General features: G+C 43.9%; 1 protein-coding gene across 1 annotated transcript in view; it reads right to left on the reverse strand.

The window, feature by feature from the left end:
• The window catches only part of SMPDL3B (sphingomyelin phosphodiesterase acid like 3B), a 20,805-nt gene extending 15,812 nt beyond the window's left edge, over positions 1-4,993 (reverse strand). Inside the window, exon 1 of the mRNA XM_006924353.3 lies at positions 4,621-4,993. Within this exon, the coding sequence (XP_006924415.1) occupies positions 4,621-4,681 (61 nt within the window). The 5' untranslated portion in view covers positions 4,682-4,993. The remainder of the gene's footprint in view (positions 1-4,620) is intronic.
• Positions 4,994-10,964: the final 5,971 nt, after the last annotated feature.

The following is a 10,964-nucleotide window of genomic DNA, read 5'->3' on the forward strand; positions in this document are numbered from 1 at the left end:
ATATTATGTAATATATTATAAATATATAATAAAAATTATGACAGCTAAGATTGTTGTACCTTTTCTTAAAACTCAAGGAATACATGAATATTTTCAAATTGTAAAAGATTCCAGCAGTATGACTATATAAAGCCTTATTATTTTCGCCAGATGAGGTGTCAACACAGTAAAGGGACCATATAAACTTCTACAGAACGTTACCATGGATGCGCGTGACCTTACTGAACTATCGCATGTAATATCTCCTCTGCTACTATCCCTATTTTATAGATAGTGAAATAAAGGCTCAAGGTCACATAACTATTAAAAGGTAAGACCTAGGTTTTCTGGCTTGAGGCAGAGGGTTGTTTTGAAAGAGCATGCATGAAATTTGGAATAAGAAAAATCTCATTTTGAATCCTGGCTCCTCTACACAAGCAATGGCAACTAGAATAAGAGATTTTCTTAGCTGAGCCTCCATTTCCTTATCTGTAAAATGGGGATAACAATGTCAGTAACAAAGACATAGATGTGTGGATGAAAAGGGAAATCTCATATGAAGCACCTGGCAGCTGGGTAGACAAGCCAGGCCGAGTGCTCATTTCCTGGGCCACTCTGTCCCTGAAGCCTCAAGTTTTCTTTTCAAGAGCCTCTGTTTGCTCAGGTGTTAGATGAGGGTATAACAAAGGTTATCTGAAGGCCCTGCAAGTTCTAACGTTCTGTGATTCCATGACTTTGGTCTGTTACTGTGTATAGCCCAAACCACCAACTGATCATGGTCCTTGTTTCAGCCCTGTGCTTTTGACGCTATGCAATAACCCCAAACACCTCCATTATTATTCCTCCTCTGTAAACGAAGGCCCTCCAAAACACAGAGAGATCACTTGTTAATACCAACATTTACTGACCCCCCCTTGCTTCAGGATTGCCTTTTTCTCACAACAGCCTCAAGAGGCAGGCTTACCATCTTGAGGGAAATATTTTTCTACCACGCTGACCTACACTGAAAGAATTTGTCTCTTTCTGTGCAATTAAGAGCTGAAGCATAACGCAGCGTTACATAGGGTATGTATAGGAGGAGAGGAGTTGGCAAGTCGGTGCCCCACCCACCCAAGCTCTTGGCTAAGGAAGATGGAGGCAGAAACCTGTAATTTTATGCAAAGCAGGGATTATTGCTATCTGATTGGGTGTCCCAAAGTTCTCTTGATCTTCATGAAGAGACAGACTCAGATTCTGTAAAAACTTAGAGGTACTGTGGAATTCTTTTTAAATTTAATTTTGTTTTTAAATTATAGATATATCCATTCCAGAAAGTTTGGAGAAAAGAGAAAAAAATAGTACCTGTAAAACCCACCATTCCAAGAGAACCCATCAAAGGGCATGATGCCTAAAGCAGCTGAGTGTTACGAAGATTAATAAACAAAACATTTAAACTGGAATTGGAAAGGTCTGCAGAGGTGCTATCACACCCTGTCACTCACCATTAATTATCTCAAAACAGGAAGAGACTTATTTTCCATCTCCAACAGGAAGATGCTTTTCTGCCATTCCAGCAGGAAGAAAGAAGATCTTTTTCTTGCCTGACAACCGCTTAGCCGATGAAAGGCTGTTACAACTCAACCAGTGAAAAGCCACTACATTTCCAACTACCAGTTTACTTAATGGACTCTGTTTCCAAAAGCTGCTCTGAACTCCCTCTATCCTCTATAAAAGAATATTCTAGTCCTTTGATCTCTGGACTTGCTGTAGTTCGTCATTAGACCACATGTCCTGAATTGCAATTCTTTATTGTTCCTGAATAAACTCATTTTGCGAGAGGAATATCTGGCCATCTATCTGTTTAAGGTCGGTCATGTGGATTTGGTCCTGCCACTTCCTAGCTGTGGAATCTTAAGCAAGTGTTGTGTCTCATTTTCCTCACCTGTAAAATGGATGTAATGGTAATAGTACCCAACTTACAGAGACTGTAAAAATCAAACGAGTTTTTTTTATTTTATGTTTCAGATAGGCTTTAAAAGGACAGCACATATCAAGCACCAGCACAAGCATGGCCCATCATAAGTATTCAGTAAATAAATATTAGCACTTCTTGGCTATTTTCCTGAGTGTTCGTTTGTTATTACATAGCATTATTTAAAAACAGATTGAAATTGTACCGCCTGGGTTCAGGTCTAGACTCAGAATTAACTAGATATGTAACCTTGGGTTAGTTACTTAACTTCTCTAAGGCTCAGTTTCCTTGATAATCCCTACTTCATAAGGCTGTTGTGGGGGCATTATGTAAAAATGTTAGCAGTGTGTGGCACATAATAAGCAGTTAAGAAATGTTACTTATTGTTTTCAATTTTGCTATATTGTCTTGAAACTTTTCCACCTGGAGATATTATCATAATCTATTTAGCTATTCCATTATTGTTGTTAACATTTTTCATTAATATTATAAGCAATGCTGCAATGACATCTTAGTGCATTTCGGGGGAGGAGAGATTCTTTTTAACCACTAAGATCCTAGACTGGGGCGTTGCCCATTGGCATTTGGATTTCTAAGCAAACGTATTTAAAAGGTAAAGAGCGAAGGAATGGAAAATTCTTTCACTCATTCTCAAGTCTCCAGTCAGACTGGCAGGGCTCCAAGTCCCCCCACCATCACCACCCTCCACCCCACCCCAGAGAGCTGGGTATCTGCCTCAAAGTGGAAGGGGGACTGCCACCCTCAGCCTTCTCCCAAACAGATTGCCCTCATGGGGAATGACATCCTCTCAGGGCTTGTCTCAAAGACGTGTCTACCTTTAAGCCATAGCTTTTGGATCTGAGTCCTTCTCAGGCATTTCACTCTGGTCTCCTGTTGAGGGCACTTTGCCAAAGCCTCCCAGCTCCTGCTGGGTAGGGTCTGAGGAAGTGGACTGACCACGACTGAGCTCCACAGGAGCAAGCAACGAGCAGAACCCTGAGCCAATTCTTCCCCTCTCAGCCTCAGTATCTGCAGTATCTGCAGCTACAGAAAGCATGCTGGATCATCTCTAAGGTTCCATTCAAGGACGCCAGAAAAGGGCAATCTAGAATCCTAGGGAAAGCCAAAGGTCCAGCCCTCCCACTAACTCCCCTCTACCCGCATAGAAATCTAACAGGCATCTCAAACTGGACGTATCCCAAATCGAACTGCATTTCCTCCTCCTGCATCTCAGCAAATGATGACTCAGTCCTTCTAGTTGTGAGGCTAATATCTTGGAATCACCCTTAAGTCCTCCTCTCTCGCATCCACCATTTGTCAGCAAGTCTTGTTCAGAATCAGACCATCTCCCACCACTCCTGCTCTTACCACCCTAGGCCAAGCCACCATCCTCTCTCCCTGGATGATGGCAATGGCCTTCCCACTGGCTTGGCTGCTTCTCCTTTACTAGGGTAACTGACCGACCCAGGACTGCAGGAGTGTCCAGGGCCCTGAAATTTCAGTGCTAAAACAAGGAAAGTCTCAGACAAACTGAGAGGAGTTGATCCCCCTGCCTTTATGGCATTACATCCTCTTCTCATTACAATAACCCCAGGGTCCTTTTAAATGGATACAAGGCAGATTACATCACAGCACTGCCCAAAACCCTCTAACGATATTCCATGTCACTCTGAATCTTTGACTGCAAGTTTATACGTGAGCTGACGCCAGCCCCCAACCTCGTCCCCCACTCCCGTGATCTCCTGACCTCGTCTCTACCACCCCCCTTACCCACTCTGCTCCAGCCACGCTGGCTTCCTTGCTCCTCCTATACACATCACCTGTGTGTCCTGCTCAGGGCCTGTGCATGTTCCATCCTCTCTTACTGGAATGTTCTTCTCCAGATGTCCACATGGCTCCTTCCCTTACTGCTTCAGGTGTCTGCTCAAATGTCACTTTATTAGACAGCTCTTGTCCAGCCACCCCACAAATACCCCTTCCTCCACCCTCCTTATCCCTTTATTCTGCTTTATTATTCTCCATAACATTTGCTATCTACTGTATACTTACTTGTTCATGAGTCTTCTGGTTTGTTTTCTGCCCAAATGAAGGAATGCTTCATGAACACTGGGGCTTTGTTTGTTTTCTTTTCTTTTCTGGTTCCTAGAATAGCTCATGATACATAGAAGGCCCTCAACCAATATTTGTTAAATGAATTCAGGAATCTTCCTGCCACCTTCTACCTTTATCAGGTGGCTGGCTCTTATATATGGATGCCTCTTAGCAATATTAGTACCTCTCCCCTGGCTTGCTGTTGCCGCCACTTAAAATCTTCAGGTCTACAGCCACGCCACCCCGATCATGTCCAATCTAGTCGGATCTCAGAAGCTAAGCAGGGTCAGGCCTGGTTAGTACTTGGATGGGAGACCACCTGGGAAGACTGGGTATTATAGGCATATTAAAAAAAAAAAATCTTCAGGCTCAACCACTACCTACTAACCCCCTCACCTGGCTATTATAGGCATATATAAAAAAAAAAAAATCTTCGGGCTCAACCACTACCTACTAACCCCCTCACCTGGCCTCTCTGCCCTACCTCCCCGCCTTGCTATTTTAGCAAGACTTTCAACTTCCTGCGAGAAGTTACCAGCAGCCCTGATCCTGAGTTCATAGTACAAAACAAAGACATCACAGGCATTTCTAGTGCCTACCTTGTCCAGCCCTTGCGACTCTCCATTGGGCCAGAAAAATCAGCAGCTTGAGCAGACTCATCCTTGGGGCTCTCCTCGCAGGAGATACGGGATTCTCCAGGAGCTGTTCACACCACAGGCTTCCTAACTAGATGTTGGTGGCCACTTGCCTGAGCAGAACTTTCTGTCCTGTTACCCGGTGTTCCCAGTCGTCCAAGACATCTGGCTCCTCTGGCTTTTCCTCCTTCACCCGGCAGGGTGTGAGCTGGGTTTGCCGGACGAGATGCACCAGCCAGGCCTTTGGACTCTGAAGTAGAAAATAGCACCTGTTCTGCCGGTTCCTCAGAGCATGTCAGTCAAGCCGGCAACTGGGTTCTCCAGGGAACTCACCCCATCCCAGTCACTGAGAGGCAAAAATCATCTGCTCTCTGAGTTTTTATGTGGCTCCACTCAGCAGACCACAAACCTGTATAATAAAGTGGTTGGCCTTTGCTATCAAAGGAGCTTAACTGCTAGTTGGGAATGGAGCTGCTTGACCACAAATGAACCAAGACTAAGAGTCATCCATTCCTTCATGCTGAGAACCATGTCCCAAGAAGGCAGGGGACCCAGGGCAGGCCCTGCCATCAAGTGGGGAAGGTAAACCACTGCACTGCTGTTCAGCATGTTAGATGGCTTGACAAGCCCAAAGGAGGCATCTAACGCAGATGAAGAAAAGTGAAAGGGCTTCTGGGAAGAGGTGAGTGGGCTTAATCTCTTCTTTTATTATTGAAATTGTCGAACATAAACAGTAGAGAGAATAGTGTAATAAATCCCAGAGTACCCATCCTTCATATTGCTACAGCAATTACGAACTTATGGCCAATGTTACTTCATCTATACCCTCAACTCCAGCCCCATTGGATTATTTTAAAGCACATTCCAGAGATCATATCCTTTTGCCCATAAACACTTTATTATCTATCTCTAAAAGATAAGGACTCTTTTCCTAACACAATGATAATACCATTATCGAATCTAAAAAAAATAATAGTAATTATTATCACCAGGTAGACTTTGGGCAAATGTTTAAATTTCCCTTATTATCTCATTATTTTTAAAGTTGGTTTATTCAAACCAGTATCTATACCAGGTCTACACATTGCATTTGGTCGGTGTGTCTCTTAAGTCTCTCTTAATTTGTAGACCTCTCTCCCTCCCCTTTTTGTCTTTGTTCTTTGTCAAAGGAACCACATCATTCATCCTATAAAATTTCCTGCTTTCTGGAGGATCTGGCTGGTTGCTTCTTGGTGGTCATTTAACACGTTTCTCTGTTCCTCACATTTCCTGTAAGCTGATAGTTAGATCTAGAGGTTTGATGATATTCACGTTTGAGTTTTTAGCAAGAAGACTTCTCAGGTGGTCATGTGTCCTTCCTGTTACAATGCATCACAAGGCACGTAGTTGTATGGTTGTCCCACCAGCTTAATGTTAATGTACAAGTGAGAGTTACCTAGAAGAGGAAGAAAATGGGGAGAAGCGTGTCCCAGGCAGAAGGAGCAACCTCTGTTAGGACAGAGGTGCTGAGACACCCCAGGGAGCCATGTTAGGTGCTCCTGAGCCAGGGAAGCTGGAGGGAGCCAGGCCATGCTTGCTTGTTGAGCTGAGAGCTGTGGGAAGCCACTGAAGAGTCTTAACTAGAGCAGCGATGCAACCCAATTAGCATCTTAGAAAAACTGCACTGGCTCTGCAGAAGGTGGATTTTCAGGGAGACCAGGAAGGAGCCTGAGGCAGAGAAGTCCTGGGGAAAGTGGTGAGAATCTCCACTAGGGAATTAGTGACTAGTAGGAGGGAGGAATTAAAAAGACTAGTTGGGGAATCGCTTGAGGTGTTAATTTGTGTTCTTGCTGTATTGTGCTCTTTTTAAAAACCCTGTTCTAAGCAGGTAGCAAAGATTCCTTCCCTTGCGGGAGGCCGTGGCCAAATGGAAGGCCACAGCTTCTTAACAACAGCCACCTCCAGGCTTTTGTCCTCTGACCTCCCCTGGAAGGGGCCAGGGGAAGCACTTATAAGAGAAGGGAGACTCGCCCAGCCAGGATAGCAGACAGAGGTTGCTGGGTTCCAAACATGTCCAGGCCAGCTCCAGGAAGGAACAGGTTTTCAGACACGAAGTCCTTGGACATTCATTGGATTCAATAATATTGGATGTCAGCTTCTGGGCTCTGGGGACACAGTGGTGAATTAAAAACCAAGTCTCTGCTCTCATGGAACTTAGATTCAGAAGAAGGAAATGACATTACGCAGACAAATCAACAAGGCTCCCAGCCTGGCAAAGCCCTTGGGATCAGAGTTGCAGCAGAACCTCTGGCCCCTCAGAAGTATATAAGCTAAGCCAAGAAATATATCAACGGGGCCTATAAACAACCAAACACTAGAGCCTTGTCATTGCTCATGGCCCTGGGTCATCCTAAAGAGGAGAAGGACGTTAAAATAACCACCAGGGCAGAGGGAAATGGGCTCAGAAACCAACTGGTGTTGATTTAATGAAGATAAGGCAGTGTAACTTTTCTTGCACCAGAGCCTATGGCCTGATTCATAACCACTGGACGGTATCTAGGACGCATCGGGATATGCTTGGAAGGTAACCCAGGGGACTGGTGGGGAAGGAGGGCAGGCAGGAGTCTTGGGCAGGCAGCACCCTCAGGGCTGAGCAGGGAGTTGGCAATGACTAGGCTAGAAATTGGAACAAGGGAGAGAACTCTGAGGGGGCTTTAGGTACTCTTTGTAAACCCACTGAGGGGTGCCAGAGTCCCACTCAGCTTTTGGCTGGATGCAGGGGCCTCTTTTAAATACCTTAGCTTTTTAGTCACTATCCCCAGAGGGCCTCCATGACTACCACCACCACGAACCCATAAGGTGTGTCTGTGCAATTAGAAAAAGGCACCCTTCTAGGAATTCGTGTGAATTAGACAAAGATGCTAACATCCTAGAAAGACACAGCCAGGGCTCAGAGTGGAGCTGGGGGGATTTCAGGTCCCACTCAGCCCTCTGCCAGGAGCCTGCTACCCAAATGACAGTGGCTTCTTCTTGGGCCCAGCCTGACTTACTAGACTCATTTGTGCTGGGTTTACTGGAAGAGGTAAGTGAGGCAGAGACATTCAAATGGTTGAGACTTTGCCTCCTTAAGTGCAAAACAGTCCTTCTTCTTCAAATTGCCCGTAGCATTCATTTGACTCTTGGCAGCTGTAATCTCCAGAATATCCTCATCACTCTTGGAGAAATGTATGTTGCATAAAAACTACAAGAGACAAACATTCTTCATGATTTTGCTGTAGCCCTTTCAGTCCTAACATCTCAGCAGTACATATGAAACAGACTCCCTGGTAGCAAAGTCTTGGGAAGTTTTGGGGGCAGGCCTAAAGTGCCATTGACCTTTGCCCATTCCTGGCCTCAGAGCCTCTGGGAAGCCAGGTTGCAGCTGTGGTTGGCCTGGGGTTCAAGTCCACAGAGAGCTTAGTCCGAGAAAGTCAAGAAAGGGGCCACAATAGAATCCATGAATATTGACATCTATCTACTCCAGTCACTCTAGAGAAAAGACACATTGCTCTTTTAACAAATATTTATTAAGCAACCTCTATGTGACAGGCATCATGCCAGGTACGAGCAATGAACTATTGATGAACAATAATAGTTTATAGTTTAGTGAGAGAAAGAGGCTTCAGTAAGATTCATACAGATAAATGTAAAATTATAACCATGCTAGTGCCCAGTTTAGAAACCTTTCTAAGGACCTCAAACTTTTTTTCTATAGGTCATGGGGAACCATTGAAGGCTTTGGAACAAGGGAGTGAAAATATCATGGAATAATTACTTGATTTTCCCTTTGCAGCAACAGTGACTGACCCAAAAGAATAAATATCTAATGATGAAACCTGAGAGGCCTCAAATTATACCATATAATTTGTGTCTTCTCTAAGTGGGGCTGTTTTTAATGGTTGATCCTTAAAGATCTCAGAGAGATATCTGAAGTTGGCCATAAATGACAAACTCAGCATGGCCAAACACTAACTGAAGAAGTCTGCTTCTGCTCTTGAGTTCAGGAACTCCTGTTTCTCCTTGTCAGATTCAAAACTAGAGTCAGTTCAGGGTTAGTGTAGCTCTTGGCAATTAACAGAAGCTAAACATATTTGTTAAATAAGTATATGGTGGAGTAAACAAGACCGACTGGATAAATAAAAAATTAATAAATTAACGATATCTTCAACCTTCCCCTTTCCTATGACTTCTGCTTTATCTGTCCCTCTATTTCCCACTCCCTCTGCCTTGGTTCAAGCCCACATCATTGCTACTTCGATTGTTTCTCCAGCTTCCTAACGGGTCACCCTGTCTCCAGTCCCTGACCTGTCCATATTCCCTCACTTTGCCAGCAAGAGCATCTCAAAACTTGGAAGTGATCATGCAACTCTCCTTCTCCTAAATCTTCAGTGGCTCCCCATGGCTGTGGGGAAAGTCCAGAGTTTTTAGCATGACATCCAGATTGGGCACTGTCACCCCTTTATGTGTATCTCTCTTACTGTCTAGCCTCCTGGACACACTTCCTCTTCCTGGGGCACTCTTTAAAATTGCAAATGTTTCTGAGAACAAAGTGAGCATGTGTAAGCCCATTTTACCTCTGTTAGTTTGGTGGGACAACAGCACCAAAGTACTGAGTGTTTGCGGGTAAAGCTGTGCTGGCAAGGATAAGGGGATGGGCAAATGGGTGCGCAGAGAAGAACAAAACATCACAGTTAAGAGTTGGGGTCTGGAGTCTCACAGAGCTGGGTTCAATCCTGCTCCTCTTTTTACTAGTTCTGTGACCTCACCTGCAATGGCCAGGCATACCGGTGCACCCCTAAAAGTTTACAAGAGCAAGGAGATATTCATCCATAGGTCAGTCAGGCAGGCTGGGCTTAGGCAGCCAGAGACCCCAATCTGACACCTCTGAAAGGTGACTAACCATCTGGGTTTGACTGGGACTGGAGGGGTTCCCAGGACAAAGGACTTTGGCTTTTAAAACAGAGAAAGTTCTGGGCAAACTGGAACTAGTGTTCACCCTGCACCTTCAGTCTCTGTTAGCCTCATTTGTTTAATCCAGCATCCTATACAACCACTATTTTCTACATGTGCCTGTGAATTGGAAAAGGTCGAGAAGCTCAGTTTCCTCATCTGTAAAATGGAGATGACAACAGTGCTTCCCTCATTTGGTTGTTGTGAAGATTAAGTGAATAAAGCAGAACCTTCTGTTCCTGCCCTCTTGACCCAGAGGCACACCCAGATCCTATGTCTTTGCCAATCTAATGCCCTTTGCTCCAAGGTATAAAAAAACTGTCCACAATTTATCTGTCAGTGTAAGAAATGTAAGGTATAGCAATATACTGTGTTAAATTGGAAAAATAAATGTAACCTTTGAACCTTAAAAAATAAATGTTTTCCTTGCTGAGTGACTAGTAGAAGGGCTCAAAGTAGAGTAGCCCCCTGCCCATCAACAACTCTCATAAGGCTCATGTGTACTGTTCCCCACTCAAGGGGGAGGTACTGAGTTCAAGCCTTGGGGAAAGAAAAAATCAGGCTGGATGGGAGTAGAATGTCCTCAGGTTGCCAGAAAGCTTTAAAGAACATCATCAGTGGTGATAGGACAAAGGAACCAAACTCTCAATGGCCAAGATGTGACAACTGCGCCATCAATAATAACATGATAATTGGATGGGCACTGTTCCCCACTCAAGGGGGAGGTACTGAGTTCAAACCTTGGGGAAAGAAAAAATCAGGCTGGATGGGAGTAGAATGTCCTCAGGTTGCCAGAAAGCTTTAAAGAACATCATCAGTGGTGATAGGACAAAGGAACCAAACTCTCAATGGCCAAGATGTGACAACTGCGCCATCAATAATAACATGATAATTATTTTATTATTGTCATTATTACAGTTATTGGAACAAGTAGGATCTGTGAAAGGCCATGAGTTCATGATGACAGTCCAAATAGAAAAGTTTCAAATAGAAAAGGAGCATTAAAAGGTAGTTGAAACACACAAGAATGGTGGCTATTATAGGATATGTTTAATTTTTTAATTTTTATTTATTTTTTTTAGTTTCTAGAATTTATTTTGTTATTTTTTATTGTTTATTGGGGTAACATTGGTTAATACAATTATATAATTTTAAGGTGTACATTATAATTTGACATCTGTATATTCTACGATGTGTTTACCATCCAAAGTCCAGTTTCCTTCAGCTACCATATATTTGATCCCCTTTACCCACTTCATCCTCCCCCTACCACCCTATATTTGATCCCCTTTAACCATCTACTTACCCCTCCTCATCCACCCCCTACCCTCTGGTAACCA

Source organism: Pteropus alecto, unplaced genomic scaffold (genome assembly GCF_000325575.1).
Source record: "Pteropus alecto unplaced genomic scaffold, ASM32557v1 scaffold39, whole genome shotgun sequence".
Taxonomy (NCBI): Eukaryota; Metazoa; Chordata; class Mammalia; order Chiroptera; family Pteropodidae; genus Pteropus; species Pteropus alecto.